The sequence below is a fragment of the Rhynchophorus ferrugineus genome, unplaced genomic scaffold (assembly GCF_030347505.1).
Source record: "Rhynchophorus ferrugineus isolate W39M unplaced genomic scaffold, kcgeb_rfMv2 rfM10, whole genome shotgun sequence".
Lineage (NCBI taxonomy): Eukaryota > Metazoa > Arthropoda > Insecta > Coleoptera > Curculionidae > Rhynchophorus > Rhynchophorus ferrugineus.
In genome coordinates, this window is record NW_027472589.1 from 302,080 (window position 1) to 328,239 (window position 26,160).

Genomic DNA, 26,160 nt, shown 5'->3' on the forward strand with positions numbered 1-26,160 from the left:
TAAAATTTTTAACCTCATTTGATTGGTTTAAGACACCAGAACGCAACGATACTGCATACTTATGAAGAACCTTTCTGAGTCGTTTAGAATGTTTTACTCTTTCACTTTTCTTCTTGCCCAGCCCATCAGTTCTTGGTTCTCTTATTTCTTATTGTTTTCTGTTAACATTCTTGTTTCTTTATAGCTTTAGACATATTAGGGACCTGTCCCTTTAACACGGCGAATTTGCCTTACCGCGTTTTCGACTTGTTAACCTTACTTTGCTAGGTTAAACTTCAGTTAACCCCATTTCCATCACAAACTAACAACAGCGCTGTCAAACAAATGAAAACAACATCTGATGGTCAACGCCACCAACTATTGAAACGTAACGAACCGAACTAAAACTACTCGCCCGCCCAATGGCCCACGATTGACGATTCTTAAGACTCAAACGGCCGAAGGGCCTTCCGTTTGCACCTTTCCGTGAGAGACCGCAATAAAAAAGGGCGATCGAGCGGAAATGGACCGGAAGGCCGAGACAAAAAGTCGAATCGACTTGCGATTTTCCGCTCGGCTGGGAAAATCCGCGAGGATAACGGAACGATCCGTCACGGACGGCACGAAAGGGCATTATTCTGTTGCTCGGGGGCCTAGGGGGACGCCCCGCGAGACGAAATCGACCGTCAATCACGCGGTATTCACGAATTCGTCGAGAAAACTAAATGACGGAGAGGAGGAATCCATCCGTGACCATGTTAGGGCTCCGTGGGTCTGTATCGGGTTTCCCGCATCGAAAGAAATCGACGAGAACGTGGATCCGACAACTGTCAGTGTCAACAAACTGGCGGAGAAGTATTTTTAAAGTCGCGCATCGTTCCCGCTCGCCCGTCGCCTCCGCCAAAACACGTATAATGGATATAAATAAGCGACGATCGCCGACATCGTTATCGCGGATTTCATTAGCCCCGGCACGTGTGCTCCGGTTTCTGTCCACTCTTACGCCATCAGGTCGGATGTTCCGTCGGGAAAATCGAGTTAAAATGACGGGTAGTCGGGGGAATCCGTCCAGAAAAGGTCTACGTTGATGGTAAAAAATTGCACTTCCCATATAACTAAGTAAAAATCACTCGACAACTTGTTCGTTTTGATCGTCTACAGTTTAATACCGTGTGATTTCCACGCTACTTTCATTTCGTACTTATCATAATGATTAAAAAACAATGCAGTAGCGAAAAGTACGAGACAATCGTGTCCGAGTTGGTACCGAAGCAAAAAAAAAACAACGAAATATTCGTTTTAAAAATAGGCGAAAAAAACTCGCATAAATTCCGTTTTATGTTGGATTCGGACGCGAAAAATTAGATTTACGGCTTCCATCCTCCGAACTCCATTAAACGTCGCTCGCCCTGAAACAAAAATAGTTCGCCCGAACGGAAAAACACAAAAAAACACTCCGGCATCGATAAACAAACGGCCCCCCTCCGACCCCTCTCGCGGCGGCGACGTATCCCCCAGTCTCCCCAAAACTACACGAACATCTCGTTGCAGGAAATCAACCGTACGAACCCCCCCGACGCCTTCGTGGTGCTGTACTCGGTCGTGGACAAGGCCAGTTTCCTGAAGGCCGAGGCCGAGCTCACTAGGCTGCAGGACCTGGAGCTGCTGAGGTCCCGACCGGCTATCGTGGCGGCTAACAAGATCGACCTGGCCAGGAGCAGGACCGTTTCTACTCAAGGTAACGTATGACGACGTCCCGTGGTGGTCTTTGTGTCCGGGACACAAACGGAACTAAAAATATCAATGCAACGCTCGCTGTTAAGAAACCGGAAGACGAGATGCCGCCGTCGCGCGGTTTAGTAGGCCGTGGAAACGCGAGCGGCGAAACAATCGCCCGCGAACGTACAAAAATCATCGCCTTATCGGCGGTGTAGAGCGGATTTAGGGCGTTCTGAATACGTTTCACGTGTATTCAGTTTGCACTCCGTAAAAAGCCCTACAAACGTCTGGAGGAGATTTAGAGTGCTACGCTGCATAACTGTGATACGACATGGAAGAACATTTTTTATCATATATTCGTGTGAATCGCAATATTCGCCATTACGGTCATACAATTTCGATTTATACATTTAAATAATCAGATTATTTTTAATTTGACTGCTGAAAAAATAATCTCTCACAAACGGAAAAGGAAAACTCAGAAAATAAAATGTATATCTAAAATCGGCACATTTAATATTACCATAGAGTAATAGAGAGAAAACTCAACAGAGGTCTCTCGAAAAAAGTTTCGCCACGTCCAATATCTAGATCGGGTTATAATGGTTCATTGAAGTAATTTGATTGGTTAGTTTATATTTCCCTTATAGTAACCTATAGACTTGATTGTCCTAATGTCACATTATCGACCAATGCAAATATAAAAATAAATATATCCATAAAATATAGAAATAAATACATCTATAAAATATAAATATATACAAGAAATAATAGCGAGTACTGGATGAATTGATATAAAGTTACCATTATCTTTTGGAATTCGTTCAAATATTAATGGAAATTGTTTCGAACGTCCTAGTTGTGGATCTGGAATGATGCAAGTAGGTACTACAAGTATAGTCCTTCCAATAAAACAGCCAATGCACGTCATCAAAATTTATAATGCAACGTTGCCGCACTAAATTTAACTTTTCGTTAATTTTGACTCTGGCAACAAACCACTATTGTAAATAAAATAATTAAACAAAAATAACGTTATAAAACATAATTTATTTTAACATTATAGTACATATAATGCATATTTATTGAACGATTTAAACTACGGTTAATTAAACAGCTACAATAGTTTGTAGGTTAGAGTGGTTTTAATATATTTACATTGGCATATGACAACGGTATCGACCAGTACCAACACAAATCGAATTTTATAGACTGACTTCTAATGCTAATTAGTAAAATGAGAAAGAAAAATACTCCGAGTTTAAAAGCGATTAAAACAGGTAATAAGTTCAAAGTAGCAAGATCTAGATATTGGATGCCGCGAAACATTTCCCCAAAATTTCGTATAAAGTTAAATCTCTATTTTCTCTATGAATATAACCACGAAGTTATCCATCGCCGCCTCGATACAGGTAAATATATTTAAGACCAGTTTAAAATCTTAATCGCTAAATCTATTTCTAGACGGTAAATGCTTGGCGTGCACCTTCAAGGGGAAATTCATCGAGATATCCGTTGGGATCAACCACAACGTGGACGAACTGCTCGTCGGGATCCTCACACAAATTCGACTGAAGGCCGAGAACTACGACGACAGCGGCCCCCAGCAACAGTGGTGAGTAAATATATGGTTCTCCAGACTCCCCTCACGTCCTCGCATCGTTCCAGGTACAAGAGCAGAGGGATGGTCAAAGCCAGCATGAAAGCCAGACAGATGTTCACCTGGCTGTTCGGCAAAGAGGATTCCAAATTCAAGAACTGCGAGAACCTTCACATCTTATAAGTGATCGAGTAGGCGGAATCGAGGAGAGTCCCCTCCAACACGCCGCGAGTGCCCTCTCCCCTTACCACACAGGGCGCGTACGAATCAAAAGAAACCAAAGGGCCAATATGTCTTTGAAACCCATCTAGTGTCTTCGAACTGGAACCAAGAAAAAGACGAGTGAATACAGTATTTCGATTTTTTTCTGACACTGACGCATCAAACGTCAACAAAACAATATGTGATTTTTTATCGTAGACGACTTGATAGATAACTCTGCGTATGAATCAAAACCAAAACAAGGTACTAATACATAGATTACGATTAAATGGAGCACATTTATCGCCTAGTTTCCGTATTATCGTTTGAAATCTACTCGAAGGGCTCAAGCTCTTCGATTATATTCCGAACGGATCTGTCCTATATATAAATATATCAAAGAGAAAACTTTTATACACCTCCACTTTTACTGAATGGAAAACGTTTTTTCTATTACGTAACGTACAACTGTCACTAGATTTATATAACGCCTTATTTTGTTACATTGTAATACCTTCCTAGAGAATAAGATATATATTTTCTTTTCTCTTTTTAGACTATAAGATATTTTCTGATACTTTTTAGGTTAATGGCTCGTTAGGTCTTTTTGTACATCTATTTCTCCGATATACTTTTGACAATAATTAATGTTGTATATGTTGTATAAATAAATGTTGGAAAATGTCGCGATGCTCGTTTTTTTCCTGTCGAAAACTTCTCAATTTGAGTATTCAAACACGACTTGAAACAGACCTTAGCGTCATGTGTTGTGGACTAAAATTATTATTTTAGTACCGTTTAATCGTAAGTCAAACTTTTTGCCTAGATATCTAGACCCACAAAAACCCTATTCCTAGGTTTGGTTTCGTCTTGACATATATAACCGCGTAAAAAAACTACCCCTTTAATGGTATAGGAATATATATATTTTGTAAAATAATACACAGACGTCTTTGGTAAATATAAAATGCAATATAAAATACGGTGAGTATAAAAAAGTGAGCTACCCGATAAAATAAAATGTGCGAAATAAAAGGGAGTTAAAAATTCGAAAATAAATACACAGACGGTTACTTCAGATCGTAGCAGAAGTGGTAGTGTGGCGGATCCGGCGGAATTGGCGGCGGATCCTGCGGGATAGCCACACCCTCCGCGTCTAGCAGACGCAGCTTGATCTCCATGCTCAGCAGCGTGTCCAGATCCTTTTCCGTTTCCTTGCTGGTCATCTTCTGGCCCAGGAGGGCATTGATGCCGTCCGTCCAATAGGCCAGGCCGAGTTCGTCGGGAGCCACGCAGTCCAGACTCTGGAGGTCGACACCTGGTGATTAAATTGCCATAATATTGTCGAAGATCCCGAGAGTAGTGGCTATTTCTGGAGAATCCCAACCGGTATTAGGTAGTTTTCGCCTGATTTTGTATAGAAAGGTAGAATCCAACTACAACAGCCATTTTGGATTCTACCCTAGTACTGGTAGGAGCTCTGCTTTGTCAGGTTAAGAATGTTGTTGTTTCTAGTTTATTTATTCTTGTACTGTTCATATTTTGATTATAAATAATAACCTGAATAATCTAATCTGAAGAAACATATGAGGATATTCCGTCCAGGTGCGTATCTATTCAATTTTTATTCTAATTTTGTACATTGGGTTTAATTATATAGCATATTCATTAATTTCAGGCATAGTTGATCCTGCGAAAGTAAAAGTACAGGTAAATATGGCTCTATGTCCTTTATGTGAATATATTTCATCAAAGTCACAGCTCAAGAGTCAGTGGTGAGATTTATTAAAATCAGATGAAACCTGAGCTCATTTGAGCAGTGGCAATTTAAAAAGACTAGATACACAAGTACAAAACAAAAAAGTGACGCTACAAGTGTTGAAGCATGGGTAAATGAGGAGAAAAATACAGGATATATGTTATATAAGCCAAAATCTTCTTAATTACAACTATAATTTTGGTTGTGTTATTGTAGTGTTTATGTGACGTCTAATTTTAGATATAAATAATAACATATAGTTTTATTTTGTCTTTTTTCTTTTTAAAATGAAAGATGTTTATAAAAAATTCTTCATATTATGTATATATACATATAATTTTCAACAACTGGCCACTTGTGCGCATGTCAGGATTCTCCAGAACTAGACTTTTGCTGTTCCTCACCTTCTAAAGCCAGAGAAAAGGCCAGCTGGGTGTGGGAGGCTTTCCGGCCGCGCATGTGCGGGCATTCCTTACCCACGACCAGCGCCTTGATGTCGCTCACGGCCAACTTGGCCGGCAGCTCCTCGGTGGTGGGCGCAGATTTCTCGTCGCACTCCCCGTAGTGCAACACTTTGTGATTAGGAGACAGGCGCATGAACCAAAACTTGTCCTTGATCCTCTGTCCTCTCGGAGAGTACTTTGTGAACCTCGTTCCTGCGGTAAAACGCGTTCAAGACCGACCTCGAACCCCCCGTCCCACTACTAACCTTCAACAAGAAAAGCCAGTCTCTGCTGCTTGATCAGCCCCATAATTTCCGGCGTGATCAGTTCTCGTAGTTCCACTACGGGCCTCGCGTGGCTTTCCCATTCTTCGCGGCTATTCCTGCAAAAGGCGCGTACGTCAGGCCACACTCTCAACTCGAATACCCTCCACAAACCTCTCCAATTGCCAAAGCTGCGTGATCTCTGAGTATGTTAGGGACTGAAGCTTGGTCTTTAACTGATCTAGCGAAGCGGGGGACACATCTAAAGCTCTACTAATCTGTTCTCGCACAACACTCGCGACCTTCGAAGACCCAAAGCGTGATTAACGGTACAAACATGTAAGATCAAAGCCTTAGTGTACGCACTAACCTTGCCGAAATCCTCCGCCGTCGCCCTCATCTCCTTCCACGTTTTGTTCAGCAGCACTATGCAGATGCAGTAGCATTCCTCGAAGGGATGGTCGTGAGTGAAGAACAACGGCTGATAGGTGTCGCACTGTTCGGAGGGCGCCTCGCCGATCTTCAGCAACTCGCACAAAATCCTGACCAGCTCCACGCTGGCTCTTCCAAAAGGACACTCGTGTTCGTCAGCCCTACAACTATTCTCCAACACAAGCTTCGTGTAGCTCTCCGAGTGGTTCCTCGCAAAATATATCATACAGTCCAACGCCAAGAGACCTGGACCAGATAATTGTATGTAAATATCAAGCCGCTGGTTTTTCTAACGTACCTGGAGGAGTCTCGGTGAAATCCAGTGCCGGATTTATGTCATTCTTGAAACCCAACTTCTTGTAATCTCTGGTGTGAGCTTGGGTCGCCCTGAGACTGCCGGCGCCTTCGCTGTCAAAGGCGATCCTTCTCAGTTCCTTGATCTTGTCGTGGCCGTCTTGATCCTAACGTTATCATCAAGTCAGAGAATTTCACAAGCAAAAAATAATCGACAACCGCTAAAATCATGTATTTGTCTAACAAAATTGTGTTAATAGATTCAGAAAATTATGTTTGTCTACATGTTTACTGCAATAATGATAATTCATTGGAAATAACAAAACTATATACGAAATATCGCTGTGATAAAATGAACAGGGATCCAAGCGAATTACACCACCACTATGTAAACCGACGCAAACGTTTTATTTAATGCCAATGAAATACGAATATTATGAAATATGCGAAAACGAAAAGTTGCTCTTGTAAGTTATGTGGAGTTATTTTAATAGTCGATGAAGTGAATGAATAGAATGCATAATTGAACAATTCAATTCGAATTAACTGGCAAAATAAATGATTTTGATGATTTGGCTCGCAATATTTATGGTTTATCTACATTTTACGTGACGTCACATTTCCGTGGATTTTTTTTCGAAAAACTGTACCCGTTCTTAATGAAATAACATATTTTCAGAAAATAGTAGATTAGAACATTATAGATTTGTTTATCAAAATCAGCCATCATGCCTCTTACCTGTTGATCCATTTTGGTTAACATCCTCTGCTCCAACAGGCCAAACATCAATGTCTGCAGCACATACAGCTGATGTGCCATCTCAGCACCACTGGAAGCTCCAGTTTGTAAAATATGATTTTGGATAACAGTCCGAAATTGTTTGGATGTCAGAGTTTGAGCTATAAAAAAAAATTAAATTGCAAAAATTACATTTATCATTATCTTACCCAACGATCGCCTTTTTGCCAAATCCGCCCTGTGTAAAAGTGCATTAATAAGAGCAACAGCATTTTGTTGTACGACTGAAGTGGACTGAAGATGTACCAACAGAGAGCCTATGGGAATTTCTCGCTCCACCTGTAAGATTTAATTGCAATTTGCTTTATTTCAGAAATGTTATAGAAACAGAAACAACCTGTCCATAACCCTCTGTGCTATTTAAAATCACATTTTCTAATATAGATAGAGCTGCCTGTGTTATTTGGGAGTCATGTTGAGTGTTGATGAGATGAGCTACCCTAGATATAAATTCCCCATTGAGGATATCCCATGAAACTATTCCATGCTCCATTAATTCCACAAAAGACGACAGGGTATGAGCTAAAAGCTCTCCCTTGCCGTTTCCTTTCTCGATTTGTTTTATTATGAGGGTGAGTCCCTGTTTATTGATAAACTCCAGCGCGAACGTCATGTCTGCACTCAAAACAGATAATTTGGCCATAGCTCCGGCCTTTTCCTCTAGGCTACCACCATTTAACTTTTGCAGAATATCCTGAGCGGTTTTCGATGGTGAAAAATTCAGTCTCAATACAGAACCATTTTTAATCTCATTCCTGTTCTTCTCCGTTACATAATTATTGTTATTACAATCGTCGAATTGCAATGAGTACTGTTCCGGATCGGTGAGGTTCCATACATTGCACAACTCTTGAATAATAGCGGCCAGAGGCTGTTTTTGATTGAACTCGATCAGCTGTGCCACTTGATCGGTCATTTCAACGGCAATTTTTACGATATACGAGTCCTTCATGGCTGGCATCTTTGTATTCTATGTTGGTCGATAGTACAAACAAATAACCCTTTCAATTCAAATCATCTCAGATTGTTTGTAGGTTTTGTAGGAAAACACACCTCTTTTGTTTTTATAACAATAGTGACACTCCCATTATTTTCATTTGACTTGTGTCAAACTTGTCATAACCAACATAGTTGCCAAACGTCATAATTAATAAAACATTTACTGCAGGATATTGAATCAAAACCAATGAACTCTAAGGACTTACATAATTATTTTGTGGTATTTGAGTATTTTTATCGGTCTGACGTTTTTCATTTAAATAAATATTAACTTGCGTCGTTCATTTCGGACAAAACATGTCAACGTCTGGCAAGTCCAGAGAAAAGCTGAGCGTGTTTACTGTTTACATAAAGTAATGGGTCATATTCATTGAATAATGCTGTAGTCGTCAATTCGCCGTTGATAAGAAAAAACGGTGATTGTGGTGATGCGTCATCTCCGTACAATTGGTACAACGGTAGGATTTTCCTTTGTATTTTATCTCCAGCCATATTAATTTTTCTTTACAATTATCTCATAAAGTATATACTTAAACGAAGTATATTTAATGATTAATGGGGATTTAATTAGTGCAATTTATGACAAGAAATAATGGAAAGGCCAATTCCCGCTCCGAGGGAAGGTAAAAAACCAGTACCAACTCCACGAAGAAATGTATATAAAGTTGCTACACCCTTGGAACCAACAATTAACGAACAGGAATGCGCTAATTTATCGAATAATGAATATGAAGAGGCTTTACCGCAAAATAAACACGACGAGGAGAAGGCAGAACAATTTAATACATTCTCTAAGAGGGTGTCAAATGCTTCCAAGCAGATAGCAGGTAATTTTAATCTTATATTGATCGAAATAAATTTGATAATCAGACAAATCACAGTTCTTTGCTCTGTGACTCACCAAGCAGCCACTGTTTTCATAATTTAAGGCAATGATAAAAGATGATAACACAATAATTTAAAAATCCACAAATATTTGCAGTGTTGCTTAGTTGTTTGAAGAATATGCGTTGCTTAATTTATCTGTAGGTGATATCGGTCAATTGGTTCAGGATAGAAAAAAAGCTGTGATCGAAGGGACAAGGCAGAGTGTCAGGCGTCTTACTAGACGCTTTAGTTCTGCCTCTCAGTTACAAAGGAAGCAGTCAGATTGCACTACCGATGCTGTGGAAGTTGAAGGCAACATAGACATTTTTAATAACATCAGGTATGTATCATTATTTTTTTCATAAATTGATTGACACTAAATGATTTTTCATACACTATAACGGGTAAAAACAGTTGGTTGTTGCAAGCCTCGAAATAATAAATATAACTTTATATCGAAAAGAACCTTATAAGGTGTTTGGCAGTTTAGAAATTGAGTTTATCATATCGTAATTTATATTTATTTGACATTTGGTACCTTTCATCTGTCAAAGCCGCTACGACCGACTTTTTATTGCCAATTGTTATAGAATTGAATGCCATAAAAAAAAACTTTTATACAATTTCACGGCATCTTTGATAATAATTTGTTTATCAACATTTTTAGTGTAGGGTATAATTGATATATTTCAATAATCGTTAGAATTGAAAGACAATTTTAAATAATCTAGTCCATCGTCTATTAAAGGGTATGCAACACTCAATATACGGTATTTTATTTTATAGGTTTTTAGATGTATTGTTATTATATCTTTAGCATTAACATATTGTGAATGATAATAGTATTTCCAGGACGTAAACAACCTTTAATTTGATAAATAAATATAATATGAATCACACAATTATATGCACAAAGACCCGTTTTTTTACTTTCAATGTCAGTTTTTAATGTTCTCCCTATTTTGGTTAATATTTGTTTTACTTTTTTGTTTACAAATTAAATTAACTTACACCGTTATGTTTCTCACCATCGCATGTTATTCTATATTATTTTGTTTATCAATACAACATTGTTGCACGCTTCGCGTAAGGTCATAATCAATCAGAACTAAAACATCTCGGTGGCCACAACCGATATATTTCGATTACGTAACTCATGATTGGACAACACTAAACGTTTTGCGATGAATCGCAGGAGTGATTAGAAAATAATGACGTGTTTTTCGAAGCTTCGAATCTCCATTAAGTCGGACCCATAGCATCTATAGTAACGTGGAAAATGAATCCGGGTGCTGGTCGTCGACCGAATCCCTCAATTTACCACCCCCGAAACACCCGCCGCCGCCTCTGCCCGCGGAAGGAATCTATGACGCTCCATCCAGTTCCTCGCCCGTAGCTTCCAGTGGTGACTCCAGCGGATCCGGTTAGTTGTGGGATGTGATTTTCGAATGGTTACCTTTGATTATTCATTCGATTTGCAGGTCGGGCTCTAAGCAAGCAGGACAATTACGAGAGCGTCTTTCCCGCCGCGGCGGCAAGTTTTAGTAACAATAGAAATCAGGAAAGGGCGTCGTTGAACAACGGAGACGAGCCGGAGGACTTTTCCAGTTCCTGGAAGTATTACGATACAGTGAATCAGCAGGAGAACATCTACGATAACATCGGCTCGTACAGGAGCAGTGTGGGGCTGGAGGAGGAGGGTGGCGATATCAAGGCGGCAGCCGAGGTAAACGAAGAAATGCTAGTTCCCTCGAAGGTGAGTTCTGGCGAGAGTCACTGCAATTCGATGTACGAGAACCACGACGTCGTCTTCATGCGACCAAAGAGAGACCCGTTGCAGAACGCTACCACTACCAAGAGCGTTTTGATGCAGTTCGATCCCCTCAACTTGGGTAAGAAAGAATCGAAATTCTATCGGCAAGAATCGAGTTGTTCAGTCGTTTCTTTCTTGTCTTTCAGACAGCGCCACGGAGTTCTCCGATCTGAACTTGCTGGAGGACCTATTGCAGGGCGACCTGTACGGTAGCATCTCTCGAGTTTCCACGTTCGAAGAATTGAGTAACAGCAACGAGTCGGAATCGGAAGAGTATATCAGTCCCCCCACGCCTCCCATGAGGTTCGATTCCCTGCCTGAAGACGAGACGAAGGAAACAGATAAGGAGAAGGCGAAACCTCAACTCCCGCTCCGTACCGCGAAGCCGGCGAGGGAGACCTCCAGGATCAAATCAAAATCGAGCTGGTTTGTGGACGATGTCGCGGAAAGGTAAGGCGACAAATATTAGACGATGTTTCAAGAATATATGATTCGAATCAATTAAAATGAAAAAAAATCCTAGATTAAAAAAAATGTTCTCTTTGCAGTTCGAAAGACTCGTCTGGCGAACCAAAGAAGAACTGGCTGCGCCAGGTGAAGGATCACGTTTTGGTGAAGGCGGATGTGTTCAAAAATAATAAACTGTCGGGGAGCAGCGTAGACCGGCCAGTGTTGGGCGGTAGATCGCCCATCAGCAAAAGAGGCATGCTGTACAAGGTAGGTGCGGTGGCCAGATGGGGGCGCCGGTTCGAAAAATCTATAATAGAGAATATTGTGATTATCTGGTTTGGTCCAAGTTTTGGGAACTTCTCTATTCTTAGCTTAGGCGCAAGCAAGTAATACTGATGGCTCTAAATATCGCAGTGAGCCTGGTAGTGCGTTTTTGATGGTCACCCAGCCATTCTGTTTCAAGCTCTCTGGATAGGGTTCTATATTGACTGCTGAGCACTGCGATACTCAAAAATGTATCCCACATTGCAATTCCCTTGAGCGTTTCCTGGAACGGAAATTCAACCATCCCCTGGTCGCCGATTCACTGTTAATCATCTGTATCTTCTATTAGAATGTCTACAAGATAATTTTAGTATAGATCCGTTCCCACCATCACAAATATCTGTATGCACACTGACCTTATCCTTTTAATTTCGTGTTTCACGAAGAACGAGGTAGAGTTGGTCTTTAGTCAGCAATATTTCTCCTTCTCACATTCCATCCATTCGTCACCATGCCGTAGCTCTGAATCGACTCAGATTGGGTCACTTGATGACTTTGAACCCGCATGCTCACTGTGAGTTTGGTCAACTTGCCCTTACCTCAGTCTATCACATACTGGGCGATCGTCTATGCCTCACTCAGCTTAAGGCTGATGTATGGTCTGCACAACTTTAGGAATTCCTTAACAGGAGAAAATACAGACAGACTCCATGAATTTCTACAAGAGATCAATTATCTTCATAGAATCTAGTCTATGCTGAGATAAGTGTTGATGACCAAGTCACCATTACCACTATGGTCTGGGTGCGTGGTGTGGATGGAGTATCTACTTTGTCATTGTCGTGACTTGAATTTGTGCATTTTTCAATTGTATATACACTATTTATACTTGTAGTCCCCCCGTTTGTCTTATTAATTTTATTTTGTAATCACGTTGTGTCTGTCCCGTACTGTTTTATAGTCACGAAATGACGACATTCGTGTCATTTTAAAGGTCCAGAGCGGTCCGGTGGAGGATTTCTTCGGGGAATACAGCGGCCGATGGTGCATACTGGAAAACGAGGACCTGTTCTGCTACTCGGACAACACCTGCTCGAGCCTGAAGGAGCATTTCCCCGCCTCCAGCATCCTAAGCGTGCAGTTGTTGCAAGATCCCAAGTACAGGTTTGTAGTCGGCGAGTGGAGGAAGTGTTGTAGTGTAGGGAGTGTTTACAGGTACGAGAACGAGGACTTGCACTGTTTCGAGCTGAACGTGGCGGGGAAATCGAGGGGAGGCCACAAGTACGGGTCGCGCAGCATGAGCGAGAGACGTATCTGGATGCAGTGTATCGCCGAGATGTTAACGCAAAAGTTCAAGTCGCGGTACACCAGCAATTTCATCCGAATGGGATGGGCGTACGTCCGAGAAGGTTTGTGTTGAGCTGATTTCTCTTGTTCGACATTAATCGTCTCTCGTCTCTGTGTAGGTGTCAGCGGGAAGTGGGCGGGAGCGTGGCTGATACTCAGTGAGAGGGAACTGCATTACACAATCGATCGGCACTCAGTGAAAACGATGGACCTGCGGAAGGCTCGCTGCATCAATCTCCAAGGTAACCAGAACACGGTAAAGGTTTTGTTTCCAAGTAAATGTCGACGTCGCGTATTTCTCAGGGTACCAGGAAACCGACAATAACCCCAAGACGAACGACAAGGGGCCCAACATGCTGGTAGATTGTCCGGAAATCGCGCTGTACCTCAGGATGTGGACGTCCCGCGAAACCAAGGTAAGACCGTGCTTTTCTAGAGCGGGTGTGCATATAACAGATTGATTCGTTTTTAGGTTTGGTGTCACATCGTGAAATTGGAAGCGCACAACAACGGCGCCAACTTGGACCAGCAGCAGTTAACTAAGAACGACATCCCGGTTATTGTTGAGAAGTGCATCAACTTCATCTATGCCCACGGTGAGAATTCCGTCCCCTCCAGACTCCCCTGGTTTTACACGGCGTCGTTTCTTACAGGAAGCATGTCGGAGGGTATCTACCGCAAGGCCGGCACCTGCAGCACGGTGTCCGACCTGCTGTTCAAGTTCAGGAAGGACGCGTTCGCCGTGCAGCTGACGAAGAACATCTGCAGCGAGTACGAGGCGGCCACGGCGTTGAAGCGCTTCTTCAGGGAGTTGCCCGAGCCTCTCTTCGGTAGCGACCATCGCCAATACCTGTACGAAGTTGCCAGTGAGTAATTCTTTTAGTGTTTTGACGCATAAATACTCAATTATAATTTATTTTTAACAAGCTACCGCTTAATAACCGATGCTAACCGATAGTGTGGTAAGATTACCATTAATTTACTGATTGATTATTATTAGTTGGCAACAGGTGACGCCTTCATTAGTCATTTTGCAGGAATGTTGTCTTGTTTCTTGTCTGTTGACTTTATTCGAACACTCGCTACTATTTTTTTGGAAGGAATTTTCACGGGAACAGAAAACAGTGATTGATGCAAAACTTGCTTATTTCGATGTTATATGTGGTCGACGGGAGGATCGACAGGATATTAGGTTAAGTTAAGGTTAAGGAAATGAAATAGCAAAGAGGAAAGAGATAGATACATTGTCTTGCTGATTGTATCTTATTTGTTCGATTTTTAATTTTTTTCTTTTATGTGTTCTTACACCAGTTGTGTTACTATGATTTTATTAGTCTTGGTTTAGCTGTTGCGCCTTATATTATCCATATATAACTAACATGTTGTCATTCCTCTACAAATTCTTGGAATTCTCTATCAATTCAGAATTGCGATATATTTCGTTTGGCATCTTCGCCCCCATAATCTTGACTACATGCTAGATAATGAGCGAATGTCCGCGCATCTACCTCAATGTGTTTAGTCTTATATTTCATTTTGGGTAAAAAATGGAAAGTACGAAGATACGTACAGAATGACTGAAATGCTCACGAATACATAATGTGAAAACGATCATCGTTTGTAGAGCACAAGATTGTGAGCGAGAAGATACGGATGTTCAAAGCCGCTTTGGACCAGTTGCCGGAGATATCCTACAAGACGGCGCGGAAATTGCTCGGCCACCTGCACTTCATCAGCTTACAGAAACACAAGAATCGGATGACAATCGAAAACCTGGCCGCGATTTGGGGACCGACGCTGATGCATTACGACGTAAGCGACGCGCGTCTTACCATCGCGTCTTCGCCTCTCACTGACCCTTGGCGATTGTTTCAGGACAAAGACCGGCCCGCCAAGGGATCCAGTCACGTCCAGGACGCGGACGTGGTGTGTCAACTGATCACCTACTATCGACAGGTGTTTCCCGAGGATCCCGGCGAGCTGGAGAAGGAGCGAATAATGCTGCAGGTGCTGCAGAAGTACACGCAGTCGCCGCAGGGTTCGGTCAACGACAAGACGGCCGGCGACCTCAGGGTCTGGATTTATTTGTTCAACAAGGACGGAAAGTCATTTAATTTGGCGGTAAGTGGCGGTAATCCGGTCGCCCGGACGTATGATGTCTGTTCTGTCGATAGATCGGCCCTACTAGGACGGCCTACGAGGTTTGTATCGAACTCAGCGACAAAATCGGACGGTCTGTGCACGAGATTATACTGGAGGAGGTGGTACTCAATGACAGACTGGTCAGGCCCATACATCACACCGAGAAGGTTTGTGGGTACGCAGGCGTGTTTGTGTATGACTGAATCTCGTTGTTTTCGCGCAGGTACTCGACGTGGTGCTGAAGTGGAGCTATTGGGACGACTGCGATAGGAAGAACAACTACATCACCTGCGTATATCTGTCGAAATATTGGGAGTATATCATCGAGAAGCCGCTGCCTGTGTCGGGCGAGTTGAGGTTCGCCGACTCTAGGTCGAAAGTCTTCCGGACGCTGCTCTTCCAATTCACCCAGGGCTGCCTGAGCTGCTTCAAGGACAAGTCCGTACGTATCGCCCCCGCGACGCTCTGGACAGGTTCGTTAATCGCGCCCCTGACGTTCCAGAACGACGCCAGCATGTTCTCCTGGCGCATCGAGGACCTCATTTGGTATTTCGGCCACGAGCCCAAGAGGAACCCGCAGTCCAAGTGGACGCTAACTTTCTTCGAAGTGGACTCCAAGCCGAAACGCACCAAGAGCTCTCCGTTCTTCGGGCACGTCATCGCGTGGAACGATGCCAGTTCCCGCGCCAACTGGGTCAATGCGATGCTCAAATCGCAGTACCCGAACAACCTCCCGCCTCCGCCGAGGTTCTTAGACTTTTAAGTGCAATACGCCTTAGGGAACCGAATCAATTAGTTACCAAAATAGCTTGCCTGACGGTATCCGTTACGAAACTCGAACCGGTACTTGTACTATTGTTACACTTAAGGAATAGTATTTTATTGGCGCGTGCGAGGCCTCGATCTATGACCGATCTTTGCAGGCCCTCTTCGGATTGAAACGTATTGTTATCTGTGGATGTGTGAACCACAGTATTCAGAAGTATTACTTCGTCTTGGTGAGGATCAAAGGTTACCATGTATTATTTTACACAAAAAAAATACCTCCAAAGTTTAGTGACACTTTATTTGCTATTTAAGAATAAAAATATACAATTACTTTTAAACTTAACACCTAGTACATTACGGCAGTGATTTAGTGGTGATCAATACAGGATGGTCGAGAATGTGATTGTAATTAATCTTTACACAGTGTATTAATTAGGTATTACCAGATAGGTCGAAAGTCTGATTTTTTTATAACTTACTGGATATTACTACCACATACATTTTATATATATAGATAACAAATATATATATATATATATATATATATATATATATATATATATATACATACATACATAAATAAATATGTTATTATTGAAAGACATTGGTGTTTCTTTAAGTTACATTTTATTTTCTATCTAAGAATAAAAATATACAATTACTTTTAAACTTAACACCTAATATGTTACGGCAGTGATTTAAAGGTGATCAATACAGAGGATGGTGGAGAATGTGATTGTAATTAATATTTACAGTGTATTAGTTAGCTATTACCAGATAGGTCGAAAGTCTGATTTTTTTATAACTTACTGGAAATTACGTTTCATATGTACAGACAAGAAATATATTAAATAAAAATAAAAGCCAACAGTGTCTGTTCTGTTGGTTTGTTCTTAGTTCACGACTGGCTCTTGAGTAACATCACAGAATTTCGCCAGGTTGAAACGGGTAACGCTCTCGTTAAACTATCACAGGTCCCTTTGGTCTTGTCGCTCTTGTCGATCGTCACCGCCCGTTACCCGGGGCGTTAGAGTCGTTCTTCGCCGGAATCTTGGTGTAGACGTACCTGCGGGCGCTCGTCCAGTGCACGTAGAGGTAGATGGTCTCCAGAATGACGGCCAGGAGGTTCAACGAACACGAGGATATCAGCATGGGCATCATGGTGACATGAAGGTCGGCACACGTGAGGTCTTGATAGTGGTAGGTGCCGTCCGAGTCGTCCCCGCCGCTGTGTGTCGAGTTGGAGGCCGTCGAACAGACGCAGGTGGCGTTGAATTTGTCGTGGGGCACGCAGGCGGCATTGTATATGTAAAACAAGTGGAGAATGGCCATTAAAAGCACCATGGCGGCAGTCATAGCGGAAATGCAGGCGGTTAGGATACTAGCGAACTAAAAATAGGCCGTGAGTGACTATTCTCGAAAGACGGGTGCCTTACCTTAGATATGTGGTAGTGAATGCCTAACTTGCGGCCGGGATAAGGTCGGGGACAGAAGCCCAGGAAAACGCACCCCATCACTCCCGATAGGAACACCTGAAAACCAAATATGTTTTTTATTGGTTTTGGTCCTTTAATACGCATTCACTGAACGATATTGGACCATATTAAGGTCGCGGGTTCGAAGCCTGTTAGCCTGTTACAAATATTGTAATACTCACCGGAATGGCGCTCCAATAGGGATAATAAGCGGAGGTGAGGGTCGGCGTCCACAATACGAACCAGGCCGACAACACCGACATAAACATCCCTAAAATGATCGTGAACACTTTCAGAGCCTTGACGAGCTTGTAGTTTCGGATGATCAGCGGCAGATATTTCCTGGGAACTAAGGCGGACAGAGACAGATCATAGGAAAGGTCCAGCGGAGAATCGACGTACATACCTCTCCCGTGCCTGTTCATCACGATCATGCGACTGTGTCGTAAACTGTTCCTGGTGGGGGCGTGTTTGTCGCCCAGGCTCTTGGCCGCGATATTCTGCGGCACCGTAGTGTTGAGACACACCAACTGGGTGGGCTGATCCAGGGACCTAAAGTGAGGCGTTAGTCGAGGCTTAATCTGGCGATATGAGCAGCAGCTCACCTGCTCGGCGATGGGTCGTTGTCCTGGCTGATGTTGAAGGTGGGACCGTCGTGGATGGGTGCTTTTCCGTTGTTGCTCAGATCGTTCATAGGGTAACCGGACTCGGCGGGATTGTTGTTGTTGTTCATTGTTTCCTGCAACGCATCGCCGAACACGTCTATGAGGCAATTGATAAGGTATGGCCGTGTGTGGGACGTAGGGTGTGCGGGTTTGCTCGCTGTTCTGGTTCTTTTATCGTTCGCGCGGAAGACCGAGGATCGATTTTAGAATAAATCACGGTGCCGGCCGTTCGAAAATAGAACCATTCCAATTTACATTTTCCGTCGGAAAAGCGAGCAACCATTCCCCTCCCCGTGCCTTTGGCTCGGTCTGTATCTCAAAGAGACAACAGTAAAAGGACATTAGCGTGGGCGCGGATTGGCCGGAACTGTTCATGCGCCTTTATTCTAAACTAGCCTGACAGATGTCACAGCCACGTGTTGTTGAAGTCATTTTTGGGTTATTGCTATGTCTACAAAATTTTGTTAGGGCAACATAATTATTTATTATATAATAGAGAAAATGAGCAACAAGTAATGTCAAAATAAGTGTACAAGGTATGAATCATTTGAAAAATGGTCATATTTGTATAGTTATAGGTATATAACTTTCTGATTTTGCGGATACTTCAAAATATTTAAAAAAGTTGATGTTTAAATGTAATATTATGCATTTTTAGGATAGTGTAAATAGATAGGAAGTAAAGTAATTAATAGAAAGTGTGAAATGAGTTGATAGCACAAGATTTGAAGCTTCGTAATTTATTGTTTCTTTCGGTTTATGTAAGTCTCCGGGGCAGATAAATAGCGCAGAATAATTGAAATAATATATAACAAATTGTATTGAAATAAATGGAATAAACTAAACAAATAAATCATCTAAATAAGATACATCTACAAACAATATAAATATGATATTAAAACAAATATTAGAATAAACATAATTTATTTTGATACAGCGCATTTTGTATCTTTTTATTTTGATATTTTACTTCGAATTTGCCCGAGTGATGTAAAACTGTATGACTTATATATTTAGCTTTTGTGAGTTCTGCTTCCTTAAGGATCTGGTAATTATTCTATCTTGATAGTTATTAGCATTTGGTCGTTCAATATTAAAAATCCTTTTCCGTACTTTCGTTTTCTTTTCAACTGTTACCCTAGCATGCCTCTTTAGGATATTATTCAAGGACTCTATTACCATATTTATGTTGATTCCAGCTTTTTCACGGAAACAATGTTTCCATATGAGCCCATATTCTTATTCTGTCCTCATCTTATAAGTAATACCCACCAAAATAATATTAAGAAATTGTTCGAATTATTCACACAGTAATATAGCACATACTTGTACAAATAATTTAATTAATAAAAATTCCTTTCGCCTTGCATGTTCTTTATAATATGTAATGAACCTAAGAGCCTTTTTTTGGCCTGATTCACGTAACTCTTTTACTAATACCCCATACACTTATTTTCGCACTGTTGCTGCTGAGTTCCTCTATTAAATAATAAATAATTACATTACCTCAACAAATTTTTGTAGATGTAGATAGAAAGTTAACCTAAAAACACTTCTTAACCACAACTCTCCTAAACAACGACGCGTAGCTGTGAAATCTGTCAAGCTTGGTTAGACTAAACGCGCATGAGTTGCTCTGACCAATCCGCACGTACGCCAATGTCCTTTTAGTACAGTAGATTTCTAATTTCAAAGAAGTGACATGACACAAGCGGATCGCCGCGTTAACGACGCAAGTCAAGGCCGCCTATATACAACGGAGCAAACAAAAACAATGGTAGCTGTTGGTTCCCACGGTTTTACTTGAGATACACGTCCCATCCGATCGAAAATCTGTGTTAATGTAGTGATGATAAAGCTTCTCGTCGGAAAAAACGGCGTTTATTTATTTGCATACGGAACGCGCGACATAAAAACCGTCCCACGTACGTTTTATTTCGAGATTCCACCTATAATGATCGATGCGTGCCGCGAAGGCCAATTGGAGAAAGATACGGTACCCGTATACCTGATCTGGACGTGCCTGATACATTATTAATGAACGCCCGAATAGCCAAACAAACGAACATCGTCTGCTCTACAAACGGCTCGAATGGAGACGCAGGAAAAACTGTGACAGGCCGTGTATGATTGTGTGCGTGAATTAATAAAGAACGGTTGTTTGGATCGGGATCTTCCGCTTCGTCACACTTACCGACCCATGAGGGTGATATTTTTAACCATCGAAACCGAATATAGAAAATCCATACTCGATGAAATAGTCCCCGATTAGAGCGTGATAAAATGAACCATCGTTAAGAGACGTGGTACCGGTGACAGTCGAGCGTAGTGCCGCTTATTGTGTACGAAATCAGCCGGCCGATTCTTTATTTTGAGCCTGTTCGCGTCAAACACTGAAGATTTAACTCACAACCTAAATACGATGGACTTTTCGTCGGTTAAACTGAAATAGTAAAAGCTACCGCAGGAGCTCGTTATAATTACTGTTGATATTTTAGTTTAGCGGGCTTGTTGCGCAACTTGACTGCAGGTGTGTACGGTTGTGTTGGTTACGCGAGTCTACCGGAACGTGTCCAGTTCGAATTATTGAGAAATAGCCATTTATCGAAGCAGGCCTGTATTTATTTCTTAATACGTGCATTCAAATACCAACACGAGAACACGTTGCATGTCACTATGAATAATTGGCAAAAGAAACAAGGAATTACGAATCCCATGAGTCTGATTCATAATGTGTGAAATGCATTCGATAGATTGACAAAATATTTTCAATGTGACACACGCGTTTTTGTCTTTATTTTTTTAATTCTAATTGACGTTTGCTGTCATACCAAGAAAAGACCGAACCTATTATTTGTTAGCACTTAAGCACAAAAATGGAGTGGGCAATAATATCATGTCTATCAGTAGTACAGAGTGACATTTAAATAAGAACGAAGTTATGCAAGAAATCCACAAAATTTGCTACCCATTGATTGCAAAAATGTTTACTTTAAATACGTTGTGATGAAATCGTCAATGGCTATCCGTCCTTTCTCCCGCACTTAGTCCCAATAAAGTTAAATGTCCCATTCAAAAGTCATTAAATTATAATTAATGAACAGCAATACAATAATCATTATGTCATTAATAGGAGAATAATAACGCAACACAATTATGAGATTCATTTGTCGACTACAATTAAAAGAATGTACTCTTCGCAAACTATTATAACGCAACAAGATTTTTTGTGTTGTACAATTGCAAAAAATATATTTTTTTAATTAATAAAATGTAACTAGACTATTATTACCTGTGAATCAAAATTCCATTATCCAAAACTGTCAATAATCACGATAACAAAACTGAACAAGCAACTGGATTTTTCTTTCGGAACGATTATTTATTTTCGTTACCCACTCGAACCGTGGTAAACGTCAGGTCGTCGTCGACCAACTGACTGATCGGTGGGATATCCGTTTGGTGTCGTGCGAGTGAATGGGTTTCTTCTCGCTTTTGTTACCTGGTGGATGGTCAAGTTCTAATCCCTATTTACGGCGCCCGCTGCGAGTTCCTTTATGCGTCCGATATATCTTTTTTAACGGGTCACAATTCAAAAGGACACCAAGCACTATTTTTTTATGACCGGGAGACCCCACGTTTTAAATTATTGCGTCACAGTTCACAGTTTACCATATATTGTTTAAAACAGTTTCGATAATTAAATCTCGTCCTAATTTCAACGACTATTTTAAATGTCCATATCGTCGTTTTTCTTTCTCGAACTGCCTGTTAAGATAACTGCCATAATGGTATTTACATATTTTTTTCATCAAATACTTTAAGAATATAAAATAACATTGCCCATAAAAAATGTTTCAGTTGAAGACATGTATTGGAAAGAATACGAAAAAATTAAATCAATATATAGGCAACTAAATATACGCCAAGGTTTAAAACATTAAATGAAACAGGAAGATATTGTTTGAAATTAGACCTTTTATATAGAAATATATATGAACCTATAGGAAAAATTTTAGAAATTTATTTTTAAAGGGAAAATGATGAATACGGATTAAAATTTTTAATTGGTGAATATTTCACGAATTAAGTATTGAATAATATAAGAATATAATTGAATCAGTTTTGGAGAAGTAAAATTTCTATGAAATATATTTTTAATTAGGCAGACAGATTTTGATTATATAATATACATAAATTAAAAACTACGTTAACTAATTTTAAATATAATACAAATTTACTTCTATTTTTTATAAATAATCTATTATATTTAAGCTCTATATACCCTCTAAAATAATAAAATTCTTATAAGCACTTGGGGTATGTTCAAATAATATAAAATTCTTAAATATTTTTTGAAAATTCCTAACTAAAAACTAACAATATAATTTAAAATAATTTGTTATGTATTTATTTTTTTATTTGGATAAATAAAATTATTTGCACGCCCCTGGATAAAAATTCAAACTTTGTTCAAATTGTTGTATTTTCTAAAAACGGCACTATAAAAAATGCATATTTGTTGCTTGCCATAAAATGAGTGTGCCATGAATTCTTTTCAACCCTGCGATTTGCGTCCTATGTTGCCGGTACGCATCTTATATTTGTCATTAGGTATGGTTAATTTATTTTAAGCAAATTAAATTTTAATGTATATTAAACGAAATAGAGTATGTTTACACCATTAGTTGTGTGTTTAATACTAGTATGACTGAATATATCTGAAATGTTAATACAAAATGTATTTCATTACGTTGAATTTAATGATGATCTTCTTTCCGGTATTGTAGACAACGGCGCACTTCGATATTAAGTTAGGAGCGTACTTCATTGCTGTTCCTTCGCAATTGTACGAGCGGTGTCCTTCGTTGTTGGTTGATGCCGTCGCTCCATGCAACTATTTCGTTATTTTTTCTTAAAATGCAGTAATTTTAATAGAATTCGTTCATTTTATTATTCTATAGTGACTTGTACTATTCTACACAGACTTGCTCTGCTCCCCAACGGGTAAGTTAATATTATTTAATATTTATTAAAGTAATTTCCCTTAATGTACACCCGTCACTGAGTAAAGCGTAATTGACATGCGTCAGAATAATTTGCCGGATCCCATTTTCAATTCTACTATTTTGCAGGTACGGGATAGTTAAAGCGCTTGTGTTACGCGCGTACGATTCCCTGGGTGCGCTAATGTTGCTGACGAGTTTGGATCGTTCTTAGGTGCACATTATCATCCCTTGCTAGCAGGCCATCCATTGTTTTTGTTTATTCTCTTTTTCTTCAATAAATTTTTACACTACTTCAAATGAAAAACAGTTTTAGTGTCGGTTCAGGCCTGACAATGGGCGGTATGTGGCTATTTTTTCAGAGGAAATCCGTTTTTATCGCCAAATTGGCTTCAGGCAGTTTGTTGATTTGTTCTGGATCAGCGTTGAAGCTTCTTAATCGGAGCCAGTATATCCCAGCATCTTCTTCAGAAAAGTTGCGTGAGTTTTTCTCTGGTATTTCTAATATATTGGTTTTTAATGTTGTTTTATTTTTGCTTCAGGATATTTCGCGCGCTCAGCGTCAGTGTTTACAGTGCCAGTAAACTGTGGTCCAACCCTCTAGAGAATAATTCTTAATTCCCAAATAAATCTTGAGCATCCAAAATGCACGTTATATATATATATCGGGGTAGGACTGAAAAGAATATAGCAAGAGGATATGGGCAATCAGGTAAATTCCTTGGTTCTTCATATCGTTCTTGTTATTAATCCATTTCGATTTAATTTTGTATCCAATTTTAATATAAAACTTTTATTTATTATGGATGGAATTCCGTCCAGCCCAGAAGGCTCCATTTACAAATCCAGGCCGGTACTATAGCAACTTTCGATTAATAAACAGCGATGACCGTTATCTGCCAACTTTCCAGTGTAAATTGTGTCACTGCTGACATCTTCCAACACCTTACATGGGATTTGTTTCTTCGAATTGTATTGCAAGAAGCCCGCAAATGGTACTGACTTGAAATGAATTTGTTGGGGGCCACAGCTGGATTACAGCTAACTTCCAGATACCTCAGATGTACCAGGTAAGTGAGGGGTATATTAATTGGATTTGGACATTTTTAACGCGATTCCTACATATAACGTGGTTATTCATTAATTAGTATGAGTAAATGTGAAGTGCATGAGTGTAGAAGAATAAAAATACAGGTAGGATAAACACAAATACATTAATTGGTGCATTTTGTTTATGATATATTGTACAAAATGTTGGGATAATTTTTAGGAATGGGTAAACCACATGAAGTGACACATACTGTTCCATTGATGATGTTGGTATAGTCAACTTTGTTACAATTTGGAACTTTCAAAAAGTAAATATTTGAGGCAATTTAATAATAAATTTTATTTATTTTTATTTTCTTTCAGAAATAATATGGCATTTACAGCAGTAGCATAGCAGGAAACCACCAATGCCCTTACTTTTCCGTAATGTAGTCTGCACCTAGTCCCAGGTTAATGCATCTCTGTCTTTGTAAATTGTCTTTCCTCTACTTTCTGTTTAATACCTTCTAAATAATATCATATCATATTCCATTACATTCGACATGTATCTACACCTTCAAGCATTACATCAGAGATTTTCTTTACTTATGTAACATATATTTAATTCACATATTTTTAAAAAAATATCCTTAACTATTCTATTCTAAATATTTATTACCATAATCCCTTTCTTTGTTTTTCTCTCTTTTTCTCAAGCAAGAAGCTTCTTCTCAGTCGGTTAGATACTATGTGTTGGACCATGTAATGATGACTTCACACTTACCTAATCACAGCATCAGCAGTAATCCAGGCCATGTGTTATTCTGTTTTCTATATACCTGCCATCTGTCCATATAATGTTAATTATGTGTGTTCTCCTTTGTTGTTATATTCCACAAGCACATTATGTAATTAGGAGAACTGATTAATCCATATGCACTGAAGTCAACGGATTTTATATTTCCTTTTGTTTTTGGAAATGTAACTATATAGTAATAGATTGAAATATATATTTTTAACTTTAACTTATTTAATAGGTTGCTAGTGTCTGAAGAAGAGAGTAGTTTGTGGAAGGATATTTTTAATACAGCCCCTTTTATCCTAATTTGGAGCTTTTAAATACTAAATAGTTGAAGTAGTTTGATAATAAACTCTATTTACTTTTATTTTCTTTCAGGAAGAACATGCCCCTTATAATACTCCAGTAACATAGAGGAGAACTTTGGAATCATCAACATATTCATATTTCTTCATTGACGACTACATCTTAATGTTATGAGTTGTGACATCAATACACAAATAGTCAAGGCAGCAAAACATTTTTTGGATATTGTAATTTGAAAAATATAATAGATGATTTTTTAGCTTAAGAAAAATAGTGATTTTATGAAATCAAACACTGCAAATATATATATATATATATATATATATATATATATATATATATATATATATATATATATATATATTAGCACGCCGAACTCTGCATCGTCAATAGCTTTTCCATAAAAGTGGTAAAACCATTTCTGGTGAACGGGTCGTTAGATTTCGATGAAAATTGGAACGTAGGTAGGGCTGATGATGCTCATTACGAATCGGATACGCGGAACCCTGCATCATCAATAGATTTTCCATAATAGTGGTAAAACCTTTCTGGTGAACGTGTCGTTAGATTTTGATGAAAATTGAAACATATGTAGGGCTGATGTTGTTACATTTGTTGACCGTAACAAAATAAGAAGGACAACTGTTTTATTTAACTTATGAACTTAATAAAAATGGAATTATTTCCTGAAAGCAAATATTTAAAATATCTACTATACAAAATAAGGCATATAACAAATAG

General features: G+C 39.8%; 4 protein-coding genes and 1 long non-coding RNA gene across 18 annotated transcripts in view; 3 read left to right on the plus strand and 2 right to left on the minus strand.

Annotated features, from left to right (window-relative positions):
• The window catches only part of Rgk3 (Rad, Gem/Kir family member 3), a 28,431-nt gene extending 24,247 nt beyond the window's left edge, over positions 1-4,184 (plus strand). For 3 of the 4 annotated variants that reach the window (XM_076416865.1, XM_076416861.1, XM_076416864.1), the window contains 3 exons: positions 1,531-1,717; positions 3,163-3,313; positions 3,367-4,184. In XM_076416865.1, the coding sequence (XP_076272980.1) occupies positions 1,531-1,717; positions 3,163-3,313; positions 3,367-3,481 (453 nt within the window). In that variant the 3' untranslated portion in view covers positions 3,482-4,184. The remainder of the gene's footprint in view (positions 1-1,530; positions 1,718-3,162; positions 3,314-3,366) is intronic. The other variant, XM_076416863.1, reaches the window with a different exon arrangement.
• A 218-nt stretch (positions 4,185-4,402) lies between these two features.
• On the minus strand, positions 4,403-8,797 carry Ced-12 (engulfment and cell motility Ced-12). The gene is made up of 9 exons (XM_076416856.1): positions 7,827-8,797; positions 7,639-7,768; positions 7,430-7,590; positions 6,695-6,857; positions 6,335-6,642; positions 6,139-6,266; positions 5,968-6,083; positions 5,663-5,914; positions 4,403-4,817 (listed from the first exon to the last, which is right to left on the minus strand). The coding sequence occupies exons 1-9, from the start codon at positions 8,448-8,450 to the stop codon at positions 4,570-4,572; spliced, it is 2,130 nt and encodes a 709-aa protein (XP_076272971.1). The 5' UTR covers positions 8,451-8,797; the 3' UTR covers positions 4,403-4,569.
• On the plus strand, positions 8,661-16,739 carry RhoGAP15B (RhoGAP_ARAP and RA_ARAPs domain-containing protein RhoGAP15B). Of its 8 annotated transcripts, none has more exons than XM_076416836.1 (18): positions 8,661-8,946; positions 9,060-9,315; positions 9,518-9,695; positions 10,585-10,778; positions 10,837-11,247; positions 11,315-11,618; positions 11,717-11,885; positions 12,877-13,046; positions 13,098-13,291; positions 13,349-13,471; positions 13,533-13,645; positions 13,702-13,825; positions 13,883-14,095; positions 14,854-15,041; positions 15,105-15,350; positions 15,404-15,538; positions 15,595-15,813; positions 15,874-16,739. In XM_076416836.1, exons 2-18 carry the CDS (start codon positions 9,081-9,083, stop codon positions 16,132-16,134), a joined length of 3,477 nt encoding a protein of 1,158 aa, XP_076272951.1. In that variant the 5' UTR covers positions 8,661-8,946; positions 9,060-9,080; the 3' UTR covers positions 16,135-16,739. The 8 variants fall into 8 exon arrangements, with proteins under 8 accessions (XP_076272951.1, XP_076272953.1, XP_076272955.1 ...); XM_076416838.1 differs by having other exon boundaries at positions 8,706-8,946; positions 9,076-9,315; XM_076416840.1 differs by having other exon boundaries at positions 8,706-8,946; positions 9,076-9,315; positions 12,877-13,040.
• Positions 16,421-21,710, minus strand: LOC143204300 (uncharacterized). 3 transcript variants are annotated; one of them, XM_076416882.1, is made up of 6 exons: positions 21,572-21,710; positions 18,220-18,353; positions 18,021-18,166; positions 17,797-17,963; positions 17,576-17,671; positions 16,421-17,528 (listed from the first exon to the last, which is right to left on the minus strand). In XM_076416882.1, exons 2-6 carry the CDS (start codon positions 18,345-18,347, stop codon positions 17,145-17,147), a joined length of 921 nt encoding a protein of 306 aa, XP_076272997.1. In that variant the 5' UTR covers positions 18,348-18,353; positions 21,572-21,710; the 3' UTR covers positions 16,421-17,144. The 3 variants fall into 3 exon arrangements, with proteins under 3 accessions (XP_076272997.1, XP_076272998.1, XP_076272999.1); XM_076416883.1 differs by having other exon boundaries at positions 18,220-18,376; positions 21,572-21,705; XM_076416884.1 differs by lacking the exon at positions 21,572-21,710 and adding an exon at positions 20,474-20,610.
• Positions 21,711-23,442: 1,732 nt separating this feature from the next.
• On the plus strand, positions 23,443-24,249 carry LOC143204310 (uncharacterized). 2 transcript variants are annotated; one of them, XR_013007554.1, is made up of 3 exons: positions 23,443-23,765; positions 23,828-23,997; positions 24,113-24,249. It is a non-coding gene; the product is annotated as an uncharacterized LOC143204310 (long non-coding RNA). The 2 variants fall into 2 exon arrangements; XR_013007553.1 differs by having other exon boundaries at positions 24,108-24,242.
• The last annotated feature ends 1,911 nt before the right edge of the window (positions 24,250-26,160 follow it).

Bases quoted from the DNA above. Each gene is read 5' to 3' on its own strand.
- Ced-12 (XM_076416856.1), bottom strand. From the start codon at position 8,450: ATGCCAGCCATGAAGGACTCGTATATCGTAAAAATTGCCGTTGAAATG. The intron at 6,858-7,429 runs GTAAGAGGCATG...TGATAACGTTAG, and splicing joins TAACCAAAATGGATCAACAG to GATCAAGACGGCCACGACAA. The intron at 6,084-6,138 runs GTTTGTGGAGGG...CGCCTTTTGCAG, and splicing joins CAGCTTTGGCAATTGGAGAG to GAATAGCCGCGAAGAATGGG.
- RhoGAP15B (XM_076416835.1), top strand. From the start codon at position 9,081: ATGGAAAGGCCAATTCCCGCTCCGAGGGAAGGTAAAAAACCAGTACCA. The intron at 13,292-13,348 runs GTTTGTGTTGAG...GTCTCTGTGTAG, and splicing joins ATGGGCGTACGTCCGAGAAG to GTGTCAGCGGGAAGTGGGCG. The intron at 13,472-13,532 runs GTAACCAGAACA...CGTATTTCTCAG, and splicing joins TCGCTGCATCAATCTCCAAG to GGTACCAGGAAACCGACAAT.
- LOC143204300 (XM_076416882.1), bottom strand. From the start codon at position 18,347: ATGAACAACAACAACAATCCCGCCGAGTCCGGTTACCCTATGAACGAT. The intron at 17,672-17,796 runs GTGAGTATTACA...TTTGGTTTTCAG, and splicing joins CCTATTGGAGCGCCATTCCG to GTGTTCCTATCGGGAGTGAT. The intron at 17,529-17,575 runs GTAAGGCACCCG...GCCTATTTTTAG, and splicing joins TTCACTACCACATATCTAAG to TTCGCTAGTATCCTAACCGC.